Source organism: Eublepharis macularius, chromosome 9 (assembly GCF_028583425.1).
Source record: "Eublepharis macularius isolate TG4126 chromosome 9, MPM_Emac_v1.0, whole genome shotgun sequence".
NCBI lineage: Eukaryota > Metazoa > Chordata > Lepidosauria > Squamata > Eublepharidae > Eublepharis > Eublepharis macularius.
Window position 1 is genome coordinate 75,767,228 of NC_072798.1, and position 17,007 is coordinate 75,784,234.

The 17,007-nt window shown below is 40.6% G+C and overlaps 1 protein-coding gene across 1 annotated transcript in view; it reads right to left on the bottom strand.

Moving 5' to 3' along the window:
* Positions 1-3,264: 3,264 nt before the first annotated feature.
* PPP1R3A (protein phosphatase 1 regulatory subunit 3A) overlaps positions 3,265-17,007 on the bottom strand; it is a 31,243-nt gene continuing 17,500 nt past the window's right edge. The window contains exons 2-4 of the mRNA XM_054989374.1: positions 11,863-11,921; positions 11,610-11,746; positions 3,265-8,285 (exon numbers count right to left, since the gene is read on the bottom strand). Coding sequence (XP_054845349.1) covers positions 5,442-8,285; positions 11,610-11,746; positions 11,863-11,921 — 3,040 coding nt within the window. The 3' untranslated portion in view covers positions 3,265-5,441. The remainder of the gene's footprint in view (positions 8,286-11,609; positions 11,747-11,862; positions 11,922-17,007) is intronic.

Here is a 17,007-nt window from a genome sequence, read left to right on the forward strand (position 1 = left end):
GCAAACTGTTTTTCTGACCACTCACTCCTTATCCCCATGCAGGCGTATGATGCAGGGATAAGAAGTGAGTTGGGGGCAAAACAGTTTGCCTCCCCGCTGCCTCCCCAGGGCTTCCAGAGACACGGAAAGGCTCAGCACAGCAGCAAGGACCTCCCAAGTCCCTGCAGCAGCCAGTGGCAGGGCTCCCCGGCACCTCTGCAGGGCCTTGGGAGGCCTGCGCACAAGCTGAGCAGAGGCTGAGGGGCCAGAGGAAGAGGGAGCCCCATATCTCTTACTCAATCCCCCCTTAACTGATGCTGCTGGGGGAGGTGTGATGGGGAGTACTGCTAGAGCCCATTGTGATTGACAGTCCAATTGCTAAGTGATCCAATGTAGCAAGCACTGCAGTATGATTCCCTTTGTATATGTAGATATCATAATAGCACAAGGACCATTTTAAAAAGTGAAAAAATGGGGGGGGGCGGTATTATACAATTTCACATGCAAGGGATAATGCCTAGAGGAGGGGTTGGAGATTTGTGGGAGGGATCTTCTAAAGCGAAAAAAGCCTCCTCATGGTAGATAATGTGGAAAAACTGGCATCAAAAATAAAGACGGAACGAAACAGGTTTCACAAAAAAACCTTTAAAAACAGGATCATCATGACCTGCTCGTGCATGGGAAATGGTGACGTGTGTAATGAGTGAGATGACCCCTCCAAAGTTCCGTTAGCAGGCCATCCCATTAAGGACATGTGGAAACAGCCAAAGACGCACAAGGATTTTTTTTTTATTTTATATTTTTTTAAAAAAGTGCTATTAATCCCTTTATGCTCAAGGATGAGCACTGCAGAAATAATTTGAAATGATCAAATGCACTTAAATAATAAACAAAGATATTACTAAAATAATCTCACACTGACCACAATAAAGGCAAATACTTTCTGGAAGGAATAAAGAGAACACATGTCTGAAGTACGTTGAATTAATATTTTTGTCCTTTTCATAAAAATATAATTTGTGTGAGATGAAATGACATATTTAGTTAACTCGTTTTGTTTTTTGTAGGTTTTCCCCTCTTTTGGCTTCCCTTAGACAATTGAAAAATACTCATTTCAGTATCCAGCTTTCTTATCTGTGGGTCCCCTCACATTTTACACCCTTACACCAAAAGCCAAATAAATGCCCAAGAATTTAATAAAAATATCTTTGACTTGCATTTTGAGACAAGGGTTTTCTTTCCAAGGTTAAGAGAATGGATATACAAGTCTCTCTACACAAGATCTCCACCAGCTCTATCTTTTTGAACTATCCTCTGTACAGAGGTGAAATTGACAGAGCCTTTGGGAAGGTGAAGATGAAATTAACCAACTGTCTGAGAAGCAATCTCTGCTGGCTGTCTTTTAAAACTACGCTTCCTGGCCAACATTGCATCTCCCTACACTTGAGTGTCCCCATGTAAGTCCCCATGGAGACTTTTAAGCCATGAGCCAGGAAGTAAATAACTGCCATGAACTACTTTGGGTGGCCTCAGCCTCAGCCAGACATTTTTAACTGGGGAATTTCAGTATTGGCTAAGCTACAAGTTTGCTGAAATGATTCCTGGAAAATATATATGAAGCATTTTGAGCTTTAGAGGAAGCACTATAGAAATATTCATGGTATGATCCATTGTCTGCCCTGTACATGCAGGAGGGGGACATAAGTTTGGGAATCCCCAGGCATGTGCACTGATCCATGCACATGAATAAGGGTGTGCACCCCAAAAAAATTTGAGAAAGATTCTCTGATCTGGCTCAGCAAGATTAGAGAATCCCGGGTTTATTCGGCCATTGTTCCCTATGGGGAAAACTATCTGGGTGCTATCCAGGAGCTGGGAGGAATTTTTCAAGCACATTTTCAGGGAACATACTCCTGAATATTCTCTAAATACCGCCCAGGATCCAATTCTATGGGCCTCTGAAGAAGGTGCCCCCAGTCACTGTCTGTTTTTTCTATGGGGGAAACATTTCCAAGCATGCTCTCAGGCAGAAACACACAGGGGCAAGGCTGCCAGTGGCCCAAGGCACAGTCCTAGATGCAACCTCAATTTAGAGAAAGCCCAACAGAACCAACTGAAGTCTCGACCAAACCCAACTGCCCCCTGGACAAGCTGCCCAGCCACTCTCCATTGTTTCCTATGGAGGAAACATTCCCAAGAAGTCTTTTAGGCAGAAAACACACAGGGGCAAGGCTGCAAATGGCCAAAGACATACTCCCAAATACAAGAAGAAGCCCAACGGGACCAAAATGAAGCAAGGGGACCAACATCAAACCAGAGAATCATGTCAAAGCAGCCAATCCCAGCCAAATCATTTTGAAGCAACTGTTGCAACTTAGCCCAACTGAATCCATTTCATTCACAGAAGCCAGGCAGACAAGGAAAGCTCCTGCCCAGATTGGTGACTCCACACCCCTTTGCTGCCTCACTCTCCCTCCTTTCTGCCTCTGCCTGACTCCCCTCTCTTTCTCCCCCTCCCCTCTTTTTTTAAAAAAACAGGAGAAGCCCAGGAAGGAGCCAGCCTGAGATCCAGATTTATTCGGAGTCTGGATCTTGGTTTCCAGATTGGATCCAGGATTCTCTGATTTGATTTGGGAAAGCTGGATTTAGCCAGATCAGCAAAAAAGCCTGGCTTTTTCCTGGCATTCCGGACCTGGATCACACGCCCCCTACACATGAGCATATAGAGAGAAGCTGAGCCAGCTCATGAATTATATTTTTGAACAAAATTGTATTTCTGGAATATTTCTGGTGCAAACTGCCAGCCAATCTCTCGGATATTATCTCTCCTTCCAAATAAACAAATAATAACATTTTTTTCAATCCTTCATGGATTATGGTTGTTGGGGGTTTTCCGGGCTGTATTGCCGTGGTCTTGACATTGTAGTTCCTGACGTTGCGCCAGCAGCTGTGGCTGACATCTTCAGAGGTGTAGCACCAAAAAGTGGTGCTACACCTCTGGTGCTACACCTCTGAAGATGCCAGCCACAGCTGCTGGCGAAACGTCAGGAACTACAATGCCAAGACCACGGCAATACAGCCCGGAAAACCCCCAACAACCATCGTTCTCCGGCCGTGAAAGCCTTCGACAATACACCTTCATGGATTATTCTCTTGTATGCAGCATCGGCTAGAATAGTTTCTCATGCTTAATAGGGCTCAACAATTCACAATGCAATAGAGAAGGATAAATCTAGAGGGCTAGCCATGTTTGTCCATTGCTGCAAAATAAAGTCCAGTGGCAACTTCAAGACTAATAAAATTTATTCCAGTATAAGCTTACATGAGTCATAGTTCACTTCATCAAATGCAAGATCAGTTTACAGAATAATACATGCAGGTGAAGGCTGGAATTGCCCATCACTATGGCTACTAGAAATGAAGGGTCAAAAGACTCTTTGTCCCCTTTTCCTTTTGAAAACACACTAAAGCTTCATTGTCATGTGATGCTGACTGATACACAAGCATGCACCCAGGGATTTCACTTGATAAGCGTCTTGGCCGCTACCGAGACAATCTGGGCATGCTTTTCTTTGTGTGCGCAGATAGGGACCTTCCAGTTAAATGACTGGGAATGACTGCTTAGACAGCAAATCTATGTGCCCAAGTGAGTGTGCATGGATTTAGAGACTTGAGTGGCAGTCTGCCCATTCACAACCAGGTGGGATCTAGATAGCTATCCATGGACTTTGCAGAGTGGGACTTTGCCACTGGCTCCCTGCCTGCTACAGTCCACTGAGCCCCCTGGAAATTTTGTCCAGCAGACTCTCTGGAAGAGCACTGGGGGCAAAGTGGGGCTCAGCAGAGAGGACAGGGAAGGCAGAAATTGCTACCTCCTCTTCCATAGATGTAAATACCGTTAGGTCTTTGGAACAGAACAGTTGGGTGTAGGCCACTGGAAGAAGCTTGCTTTTGGGGGAGGGAGGAGAGCTAGGGATTTCAGGATTCTACATCTGTTGTCCAATTCTGCCAAATGCTAAATCAGACACATACAAGCACACCATAGACTTCCATTCTGCTCATCGGAGTCTGATCTGAACATCCCGTGCAAGTGGATTCGGAGCCACACTACATCATCCATGCTGTATACAGCAAAATTATTAAGACACTTCTGTTTCTTTTTTCATTCCCAAGTAGTCCACACACAATCAAACCATTCAAATTTTGTTTATTACTATCACGTAATGCTCATTGGGATTCTCTCTCTTAAGCAATATGGTCAAAACAACAACATTCAGAAAGTCCAATTGGAATAACGCTACATTATGTGAAGTTCTCCTATTGGTTACTCAGCCTTCATTTACAAAAAAAATATATAAACATGAATCTGAAGACAATCAGGCTCTAGCTTGTAATCTTCATCCTATAACAGTCCCTCTCAGCTCTGTGGTGTCAGCAAGGGCCTGCTTTTTTTGAAACACACACGTCGTACCAACTCTGGAGTCTAGATGTGACTCTGTGCAGACATAAATAGTCCTCATATAGCTCATTATAGCAACCCCTCCTTATTTAACCCATGAAATGAGTTCTAGCAAAATGTGCTGGTTAATAATACTAGTAGCCCATTGGATATAAGCAGCAGAGTCTATGTGCTCCTGTGTCGCTCTGATAACATCTCAACGGTGCATGCGCAGGGGAACTTTCCAAGAGGTTGTGCCCGTGGTCAATATTGATAGCAAAGGCATGTCCAGATGGCATGACTGGGAGGGCAAGGCAGGCTCTGGGGCACAGATCCAGCATGTCAAAGCTCTACAAACCAATGTTGGTTCTGATTCCTATTTGTTCGCTTGACAAACTAGGAACATCATGGGACGAGCTCATGTGGGGGAATGGTGTGCAAAAGTCCCAGACAACATGGTGCCTTGAGTGTTCTTTCTCTTTCTCTCTCTTTGTGTGCGAGTGTGTGCGTGTGTGCGCGTGCGTGTGTGCATGTGCGTGGTGGTCTGCCTCCATTCTCTCCACTTTAGTGATAATGTGCTAGCACAGGAAACTCCTGTGTAGAGGACATGCCTTATTACTGAATTAGTCATAATGCCATTCCCTCTTTATTTACTTGCTATATAAAACCCTTTTTTAAAAAAAAAACTCCGGGGAAAAGAACGAAGCTTCACTACAAAACAAATGAATGCAATAAAATCTGAAAAGCCTGAAGCTTCACGTCTCCATAACCTGATAAGGAACAGCAGCTGTACTTAATTTTACCTTGATGTGCTTCAGAACTCATATTCGTATTGGTATTTAATGATCCAAACATAATGGTCCTATGCAGAATAATTACTTATTATGAAGGAGAAAACTTCATGTGCTCTTAAGCAATGCTTCGGGAGGGGGGGAGTCTTGCATTGGTTCTAAGAGTGGACGTTGCTGTCCTTTGGGACATACTGAGATTAAATGTTAAGTACTTCATATAGACAGCAGAGTCTTTACTTCTTTTTGACAGATTCCTTACTTCCCCTGCCCTCACAGTATAGCCAGTACAATGAAAATAAGTACAGGGCAAAGCAAACAATTAAATCATAGTGGTACAGAGCAACACAAAACACAACAAAAATGAGGAAATAAAGTATTTCATAACCAATTTGCTTTAAAATCAGGCATTCACCAGCTAAACTACTAGCTTCATTTTGCTGACCGGAAATTTCTGCATGGTCAAACCTAGGCTGGTTGTCATACCCTCCAGTATTCAAGTTCAGTATTTTCTCTTCAGTTATACCTTCAGAGCTTGTCTCTTCTCTTTCTTCGGTGGGCTCACTGATTAAAATGGTTGGCCCTAAAAACTTCCCCAGCTTGAGTTCTGGTTGGTGGACAAACTCACCTACACTCCTTTCTCCTTCTACACCTGTAGGCAACATTGCTGAACTCTGAGGATGTTCAGGTTCAGCCTCTGAGGAAATATTTGGAATAAAGTCAGTCATTTCACTCTTTGGGCTGAAGACACCTCCTAACCTGGCTGAAATATCGACTGAAGATTCCATATACAGATGTGATGTGTTGCCTCTTTCATCGGTGTCAAGTTCAGCGTGCTGTTCAGAAGAGGGTATCGAGGCACTTTCATAAGAGCTAGCCACAACATTAATATCAGGAGGAGAAATTATATGTTCAGTTATAGTACCTACAGGGGGAAATGTTCCCCAAATGCTTTTCTCTTCAGCCTGTTCATTGTACAGGTCTGGCTGAGGACATTGTGAAACATTCAGAGATGCTTCCGATGATAAATCCTGCTCCAAGATTGTTTTTCCTTCTGCAGCAGAAGTCCATAATATTTCAACTAATGGTGAATCGTTTTCAGTATTATGTTCTGCTCCGGCAAGTTTTTCACTTGCACTGGGTACTGACATCATTTCTCCTTGCACTGTTTCATGTGTATGTGCATTATAAATATCTGAAATTGATTCCTTTTCAAATTTGGTGTCATATAATACACCCACTGTATTGCATTGACAAAGAGGATAATGGGAACCATCATTTCTCCCTTCATGTATATCAAACACCGTTTCCTTTTCCTCTGTGGGCCTGTCACTTAGTGCAGTCTCTTGAGGTAGCTTAACAATTACTGCTTTTTCACCAGCAGACATTTTTTCTGGAGTACTTTCTGATGTCATTTTAATTATATAAGCTGCTGTACCTGCCTCGGCTTCCCTTGTACTATCATATTCAGCTACAGAATATTCTTCATATCTCACTGGGTCTTGGCAGGTAAACAATTCATCTGTGGGAGTTACATTCAAACATCTTATATTATCTCTAATTCCCCACATGGCTTCGCCACCTGTTCGCTCTTTCATTTGTGCTCTTTTATTGGCTTCACTTTCCCTTTCTGCCGACTGACTTTCTAAAGCACTCCAACTTTGATTCCCCAGCCCAACCTCATTGCTGTGATCATCTGTAATAGCCCTGTCGGGTTCATTTTGGCAGGGCTCTGCCTCCAAAATATTTCTGTTTTCTGGGTTGTAGCTCTGACTGTACTTTCCTCTTTCTAAATTCCCCCCAGCATCAAACACATCCTCTTGATTTATTGATGCAGAGTGTGTAGCGATTCCTTCATCTGTTGATGTTACACATTCGGGGTTACTTGTACAAAATTGAATTGGATTAGTGTCTTCTGAATGTCGGTTGTCCAGTTTTTTAAAATCTTTACTTACAATGGAACTTTCTTCTTCTTTGTTTCTTCTGACTGAGCTTTCTTTATCGTTTAACCATGGAATCTTTGTTGATTCATGAATTGCCTCATCTTGTACTTCACTTAGCTCACTAGAAGGCCTCTGGATCTCTCCTTGGCTTAACTCAGCTGCTGGGCCAAATTCATAACTATCTGTGCTGGACAACCATGACTGGCTTTGTATTTCAGTAAGATCTTTTGTATCAGTAGCCTTTGTTGTTAAAGGGTGAGCTTGTTCCTCTTCTGGAGGATGTTCTAAAATGCTCAATTTGATTTCTTTTCCCATGTCAATATTATACTCTGTCTTATATTTTTCTTCTACAGCATCACCTTCAGTATGTAAACTTCCTAAGGAAGTTACTGCAGTATCAACATCAGGAAAGGTATTGTCATGTATTGTTCCTCTTAAATAGAACTGATTTTTGTTTTCAATCATCTCCTTTTTAGGTTCATGTTTGACAACATTTTCCAAAGATGACTCAATTTGGAGATCTGTTTTTGGCACACATTGTTTATGATCTGGCTTCACACTGTCACCCAGTCCTTTCAATATTTCTTTTAACTGAATTGGTTCATCAGGATTTAAAGGAACTGTTTCTGGTCTTCTTTCCCAAACTTCTTGGTGTTTATCATAATCATCTTCACTGATGAACAACTTCTCTATTGTTTTACTTGCAGAGGTGCTATCAGTTTCATCTTTTTTAAGATCTGTATGGTTCATTTCTTGTTTGCTTGAGATAACGTCTGTAATATAGGCAGCCTGGTTTTCTTTTTTTCTGGGCCAATGCTCCTGTGATAAAAGGGTTTTGCTTGTATTAAAACATTCTGAAGACTGTGCACTACTGTTTACCAACTCTACTGCAGAATATTTTTCATGGGATAACTGGCTATAATCATATCCTATTGAATACTTTGGAGTATTTTGCAATTCTTGTTCTTGTAAAACATGTTCTTGCAGAGAGGTGATAGGCAGGGGTTGCCTAACCAAGCCAGAGTCAACTTTGTCCCCCAAATCTTGTGGGTCGTTTGGAAATTTAACTGGCTCGGATATGTGCACATTGCTTTCATCCCGGGAAGAATCTCTATTTCTTGTGAAGTGATGTCTGAGCTGGAACAACAAAATAAAAAAGAATGGTCAGAAAATGTGTGTGTGTATAGGGAACATTTATGTTTGTCCATCCATCCATCTACATGTCTGAAGGTGGAAGTATTTACAGAAAAAATTATTTTCAGGGGGGAAAGCTTTCAGGAAAATACATTTTGAATTAGTTACAAAATGTTGATAGCATGTATTCAAAAGATAAATAAAGGGGTTTAGATGGCTGAGAAAAGAGCAAAAAATAAAATAACATGCAATACTCCCTGGCTCTCTTTCTCAAAGTCTCTCCCCCTCTCTTTCTTTCTCTTTATTCATGAACTCAGAAAGCTGCACGTCTATTTCATACAGATGAATCCTGAAGTGAATATATTCTGTACAAGGAAAGCTCAACTAATTCATTTATGGGTATGTTTTATTTTAAAGTGAGCACGTTGACACAGTGTATCAAAGCTGGAGAATGTGTGGTATTGTCCAGTAAAATAAAGACACTTTTACACACTGACAAATATGATGAGGATTATCTCTGCTTCATTCCTCTCAGGACCCTTTTACAGGCTTCAGACCAGAGTCTGTTTTAGAGTCCTCGAGAAAGCGCAAAACGACTTAGCAAAGCAAAGGCCAGAAATGAAGAAGTTTCTTTCCCCTTTTCCAAAACTCACATTATATTATTCAACTGCCTTTGCTTGTCAGGCCATTCTTGCCTCGCTTTCCAATCGTCAGACTGATGGTTCCATACCAATCAATTAGAGGAGAGTTTCCTGGGCACCCCTTATTCCATTTACACACACGGCAGATACCCCCATTACAGTATCTCTTATTAATATGTTTTCTGCAAAGCCTCTGCAAACTATTAATAGCAAAACGTCACTCAAAGAAAAGGGAAGGAACTAATGTTTCTGCAAATTCTGTTTTAATGACCCTCTGCCAACTGGTGCTCAAATGTATCTGAGCTCTTCAGTGATGCCAACTGTCAGGATTTAATAGTGAGATGCTCGGTTTTCCCCCCTCTCTCTTCCTCCTCATAACTGACATTTGCATGATCTCAATAATTATATGCAAATCTTACGATTTCCCCTTCTTCTCACATAAGGCTCATGTTACTTGTCAACTGCTGAGCTGTCTTGTGAGCTGAAGCCTATGGGTCTCCAAGATTTGGTTGCATTTCCATTTATTATAGACCTCCATTGTTTAATTCATTACGTGGCATATAAGGTAAATTACAATCAGAACGGCATGCACATCCACTCCTCATTTATTGTACGGATGATCACTGTGATTTGGTTTTTTTGTTGTTGTTTAAAGCAAACTATTAAATGTGAGGCTATTCATTGTATAAGTGCACTGTAGAGTGCATTGCCATTTTTAAAATACACACACATGTATAGCTTTTTATTGCTCTATCTTTTTTTAAAAAAATTGAATGGAGATGTTGATTTTTAGGCAGTGAAGGAACCCATGCTGAATGACAACTTTGAACTTTCCTAAAGTTAGTGTTAGGAAGGTTTTATTATTATGAGTAAAGAATCTGTTCTCCACATTATCCACATGGCCTGGGCAGTGCTCTTATTCCCTTGTATTTCAACTTTCATGGATTCTTTATTCTTCATAATTATGAATCTTCATAATTATTGATTCTATGCATACAATGGTTGCCTGCTCCAAACCACCAGCTGTGTGTCTAGTGCTGACAAGTTGAAGCCAACCTTATTTTGTAAAAGTGGTGCAGACCACAGATGAAGTTTAGGATAGCATTAATATTTAACATTAATATGGTGATTTATGTACACTAGTCAATTATAGCAATGTGTAGGTTTGAATTCAGACTAACAATGCAATTCCAAGAAGAGTTACCCCAATCTAGGCCCATTGAAATCAATGGGCTTAGATTGGAGTAACTCTTCTTAGGATTGCACTGTAAATTTTCCATCAGTGGAATGGACCTCTCCTACCTAACCCCTCCCTCCCTCACACACACACACACACACACACACACACAGAGGGCCAGTGCGCCCATTGAGGCGGTGCAGGCAGCTGCCTCGAGTGCTGACTGGGGGCGGAGGCGCACTCTGTGGGGCTGGCAGCAGCAGCACTGGCGACTGAATGGGAGGGCTGGGAAGCTGCTCCTGTGTGCCGCCCGGGCCACCTGCTGCGCCTGACCCGCAGGTGCCTGGTCAGGAGCATGTGCTGGTGGTGGCAGCACAGGGCAACTGAGCAGGCAGCCTCCCAGCCTTCCCACTCAGTTGCCCCATACTTCGTGTGCATGCACATGCGCATGCACACATGGGGGCAACAACAACACAGAAGCTGCCCCCCGGGTGCAGGTATCTGGCCTCATGTGCCAGAAAACCTGGCACCGGCCCTGCATGCATGCACGCACACATGCACAGTTTCTGTACCATGCATCTGACGAAGAGAACTTGATTCTCGAAAGCTTATGCTACAATAAAATTGGTTAGTCTTAAAGGTGCTACTGGACTCTTTTTGATTTTGCTACTACAGACTAACACGGCTAACTCCTCTGGATCTACACACACACTGCAGCCCACTGATCTTCGTGAAATGCTGTTCCTGGGAGACAGAAGACCCTGAGGATCAACATAAGGGTGTTCTGAAGTGGGAAGGTGGAACCAGTGGAAATTACCAGTGGAAATTATCTGTTTTGCAACTGGCTGCTACTAATCATGTCCACAATGCTTGGGGGAATAGAGACGTCAATGGGATTGTAAGACTCTTCCTACCAGTATCGCCTCCTTCCCTGGTTCAGAATTTGTTGAGCAGGGAAGAAACGGGACACTCCAAAAACAAAGTGTAGAGTAGCGAGGAACAATAACATTCACCTCACCCAGTGGGCAGATGCTACAAGCAATTGGCTCCTCTCAGGGTTGCAAGTTGCTACATGGTGAGTTCATAAGCAGTCACTTTGGGCCAGACAGTTATCCCACCATGGTCTGTGGAAAGCTGTCTATATGTAGATGTCTTACTGAACAGAAAATGTGTGTTTTACGTGTATACTGATTACAGAGGCTAGAAAGAGAGGACTCTGAAATATTGTTCTTCTAGTGTTTTCAAATTGTCACTTATAGCCTGTGATAAAAAAAGAAGAGAGATGTTATTAATTTAAGTCCACTCAAATGTAATGAAATAGATCACATCAAAGCACCTTATGCTGTTGCTCAAGTTACAGATTCAATTGAAGCTCTGACACATGGGTATCAATAACCACTGATTATTTAGTATACCTATACAGACTTTTGTGGTTGGGAAGGATTTCATTCCTTTTGAGGAATCAATTCATATTGCCTAACAATATACATATAACAGCATAACACTTACCAGCAATTCTAATTCTTTTTCATTATCTTCATTATCATCTTCAATATGTTCCTCTTTTTGATCTTTTACTTGTTCTTTGCTTTGTTTAATTTCATTGTCATCCACATCCAAACAACGAATTTTGGGGATGTTTGACTCTGAAGGGGTTAACAAAAATGCACTTGAATACTACCCATCAGGGTGTTTTGTTACATTCTCTCTTTTTTAATTAACATGTGCAATAAAGAAGAACTAATTGAATAGAGTTTTATACCTGAAGCCTTGGAATTATTCCATATGTCTTCATCAGCCGTTGCCAATATTTCTTCTTTACTGTTAAAGGAGAAAGGGAATTTGGTGATATTTTCCAAAAACATAGTTTGAAATCCTTGTAGCTCTAAGCCTAATAACATCAAAGTTAATGATGCAAATAAGCGATCAGAAATTTTGCATAAATGTAACATTAAATTTAAATTGTCATGTGGGTGAATGTCTCAAAATGTCACCCAAAGAAGATGCTGGAAGTTGTTGGGATATCCTAACCTTCTCCATATCTTCTCCCAAAACATACCTTAATAGGGTTTGAAGGCAGAGGACTAAAATAATCAGATCAAATCATTAGCTACCCCCATCCCTTGTGTTGTTTTTTAAATGTAAGCAATCTATGAGACAAGTGTCTCTTTATCACGATTTTGATTTCCTTGGGTCCCATTTTGTAGGTCATTTCACATATACCATAGGAGCCACTGTAACCAACTGTACACTTCCTCTGTTGATATATATGTCCTGAGGCTGGGAACTTAACAGATAAAACCTATATTTTATTTCTTTTTATTATTGAGACACTCAAGCACTTGATTTCATGTCTTGGTATGGTCTGCTATGCTACATCTTAAGAACCCTCATTTGAAGTGACGTATTTGTCCTTCCTTTTAAAAGATGCAAATAATAATAATAATTCTAGAATATACAGAGAATGTATGATATCCTGGCTCCAAAAAAGTAAAGTATGGGTCTCTGAATGAGTCTAATGTTGGATTTGCAAGCTGGGGAGTCCTGCAGCTTACTAACCACATGTAACTTTTTCAGGCAGTAACAAAAGTTTTGCGGAACTTGAAAACTATGTCATTTGAGGAAATCCTTCTCAGGTGAACTCATATTATTTTATGCCCTGTAATGTACACCCTTCTTCATTCTGGACACCCTTGAGCTAATATAGACTAGAAAGCCAAATGAATAAAAAGCAGACTGGGCTTTTTTTTAATACCAAGTGCTTACTTTGCTAGAAATTGTTGGGTGTAATCTAAATATGGAGGTTTTATGTGTTATTCCTAGTCTATCTAGTTAGTAGTCTATCTACTACTAGTAATCTACTACTAGTAGTAATCTAGTCTATATAGTTAGTAGTCTATCTACTACTAACACCATCACATAGCAATGAGAATCAGCAGCATACATGGCAATCCTTTTCAAAATGTCTGTTGGCAGCTACTCATTGCATGTACATTGTTCGTCTACCTGCTTTTTGACCACTGTAATTTGTCAGGACTCTTCCTGGGCTGCATCCAGTCCATGACTTGACTCTTTATCCTCAGCTGAAGCATCCACTCCAGGATCTAAGTCTGGTCCAGGAGGGTCAGACCTTTCAGAAATACTTGGATTTGTTTAATGATGGAACGTGGACTAGGTGACCTCCAGTCCCATTCCATCCCTACAGTTTGCCAGTTCTATTCTTCTCCCAATTACAGGTCCACCCCAGTGGGAATGGGTCCTCTAAAAGGCCCTAGCAATGAACCAGAACTACATTCATTTCAACTAATCATGTGCAGAAGGAGAATTATTTGGTAGATGACCCCATATAATTAAAGCATTCTATTTCCTCCTTTATGTTTGTCCTCTTTTAGAGAAATATTTCTGTGTCACCATCATGAAAGATTATGATGTTATAATAAATTATAACTCTTTCCCATTCCATTTTATTCAAACGTCTTGCAGGCAAACCGATATAATTCTCCAAAAATATTCAGCAGCAGGTTGCTAAATTTATACTTGGCTACAACTATCTGCATATGACCTGTCACCACTTTTTTATTTATAATCTGGCTTCTACTTCTTCCCTCAACCCACTAATATCTTATTTGCAGTGGAACAGTCACTTTCAACAAAGATCTTTACTATTTAGAAAGTGTCCATGTTGTCTAACAGCATTTCTGCTTATGGAAAAACAAGTATATTTTTCTACTGTCCTCCCATTTTGGCATTTAAAGATATAGTTCTCAAGTTAGGGAGCTGCCTTTCTGTATTTTTGTTAAACCTTACAATTAGGATTGACATTTGGGCACTCAATATGGATGATGGTTCACAGTGTATATGCTCAGAGGAATTTTGTCGAAGCAACTTCCATGGCTCCTGCAGCCTTATACCCGGCATTGCCCCAGGACTTTCCCAGCCTCATCCACCTTTACCTAGACTGATCCATCTGGAAATTGTATACATGATACAACCCACTCCACACTTTCCAGTCGGCCTCATTCAATACCTCATAAGCTTACAGCTTCACTGGATACATAAACTGTCTGTATATCTCACTTGTGTATTTTCTGTAGGTGACATATGACATTGCAGAATGGATTACAAAAGAAGGTTTAGTGCACAAGGGATAACATATGAAAATGCATACATAGTGAAAAAATATAAGAATGCATAATACTCATTGGTGAAAACATGGCAACAAATGTTCCTAGTCCAGAGTAAATAAGTGATTTGGTATGGTCATTAAGAATAGCCGGAATCATAATATTCTATCCATTTTCATGAATTTCATTGACCTTTCTAATGTTATTTATGTACATAGCTAGGAAGGTATAAAAATCTGAAAGATTGCCCCCCAGTCACCAATAAAGGCTCTTATAAGAAGGGGTGGGGCAGATTGGATAAAGTATTTAAATGTATTTATTTGATTGTGTTTATATATTTGCAAGGTTTGCAAATATATTTGCAATGTGTTTATATATTTTGCAAGGTACTTCGAGTCACCAGAAACATGCTGCCAAAATTTCAGAATACTCCTCTACATTCATCTAGTCATCTGAGCTTAGTTCTGAAAAAGCCACAGAAAAAATAAGCAGAGAAACCTTTCCGAATCATTACGATGCTATGCTGCGTCATACTTCATCCATTAGTGATACTGTAAACATAGCCGTTAAATGCTGAGCAAGAGCTCATAGCTGTACCACAGGATGCAAGTATCAGGTCACCAGTTCCCTCTTCCACTGAAGGTCAGGATCCTGTTTCCAGTTTTTACTAGCAAATGTTGTATTTCGTCCTCACACCCTTCATTTCAGAGAAGTCTCATTGCATCCATAGTAAGTGAACATAATCAAATCAGAGCAGACTTTAAACGGTAATCATTTGCTATAGATGCAATACATAATTGATAAAACTATGGATATACAATGCACAGGCAAGGTAAGAATATCTCCTATTTTCAGCTTCCACTGGTGAAATACTCATGCATATTTTTAAATTATCCTGAATTTTTCATTGGGTAGAATTTGTTTTTTATTCTAAATCTTTAAATACATAAACTGAGCAAAGTTTATGTGTTTGTTTATTAAAAATATGTATACGCCACCTTTCCTTCTGTCTCACATTTGAAGCTTTCCTTTAAACAAAAGAGATGTCCTCCAAATTAAATGGTTCTTCTACTGGGAGAAGAACCATTTCAGTCGGAGGAAGTTTCTTTGGAAGTTTCTTGGAGGACAGCTGGATCCACTCCATCACGTTGTCCGTTTTATACTTCAGACTTTCTTAGCAACATGACCACACATCTTTCTATAAAATCAATATAAACTGTAATAATATAAAGGGAGGATAGTAAAAGCCCCAGACCTGGATTCCAGAATGATATGTACCAGGAACAGATGGAGATCAGTAATGGGACACAGGTAAAATGAAACACAATGAAGGTGTTGGGTTAGATTCCCTGTAACAATAACAGTCCATTTAAATTGTGGTAGCTATATTATTAAACCTTGCTCCCAAATCAGCACTATAAATAAGACATACAAAACTTTAGCACAATCCTGTGCATGTCTACTCAGAAGTAAGTCCCACCATGTTCAATGGAACTTACTCCCAAGTAAGTGTGCATAAAATTGCAGCCACAGGGAGAGACGTAAGCACTAAGGAAGGATGAAAAATGTAAAAACCTATTCAGAGCTTTGTGAAAGACTCCAGTGAAGTCCAGTATGGGACTTTCTTTGAATACAGCAAAATGTTGTATGTGAAATACAAATATGAATGGTTGGACTGTGAAATACGAATACTGAAAAACTCAAGCTATCATCATTCAGCATGTCCATGACCATACTACCAATTGTCTTCATACAGTTGGAACCGCAGGACATTCAATGGCATTTCCAGAGATCAACTTCTCTAGCTACTGTAATGCCAACACAGGACATTGACCAGACAGTTCCTCAGTGAAGTCTTCCAAACATAACACTCAGCTGCACCAGTGCTGATCCTGTCAATTGATTGGTCTTCCACGAAAAAAACAGTGAGTTTAACTATTGCCTACTGAACAGAATGAAAACCTTATCTATGAAAGGGCATTGCTGCTATGTTCTCGCATGGTTCCATTCAATTTCAACAGGGCAACAGAACTTCCCAGTAGATTATGTCTTTAGATTGAATGAGATTTTGGTCGAAGTCCAAAGAGATAGCTTAGCATGGCAGGAGGTGATGGATTCTTCAGAGCATTGTGCCATAAGAGTCCACAGTTGCTCATTCCTGTAACGTTAGAAATTGGTCATGCAAGGCATCCTCACAGTAACCATATAAATATTAGTCCCATTGCTACTGTTAGGGGAAACATGCCCGCAAATTGCTCAAATGGCATTCTGCCAAACAGACAGTCTGAAACCTGAGCTAAAATTTGAAACCAGTTGTCCAAAGTCAAACTCTAACATAAAATTCATTGGATTAAATCCTTGAACAAATTAAATTTCCACACAGTGTCTAAAAAGTCACCTAAACGCTAAACTTTCTTTTTTTGTTTTTCTTTTAAAGAATGTTTAAAACATTAAAATGCGTGTGAAACAAATAGGGCAAAAGATATTCATTCATGGACTAAATATATATAACGTACACCCATTATTCTCTCTTCTTCACTATCATAGCATATGATCCAGATTCATAAAGCCTATCTGTGATATGAATGGCAGAAACCGTACATGAAAGCTAATTCTCACCATGTGTTCAGCTCACACAAACAGCCTGCTCCTGTGAGCCCGCTGATCCTCCACGTTCAGGGGCAACAAACCTTTGAATACCAATGCTAAAAAGCAGCATTATGGGGAGGCCTTGGCATTTGCTGGCCCTCCCAAACAAGTGATTGGCTGCTGTGTGAAACGGA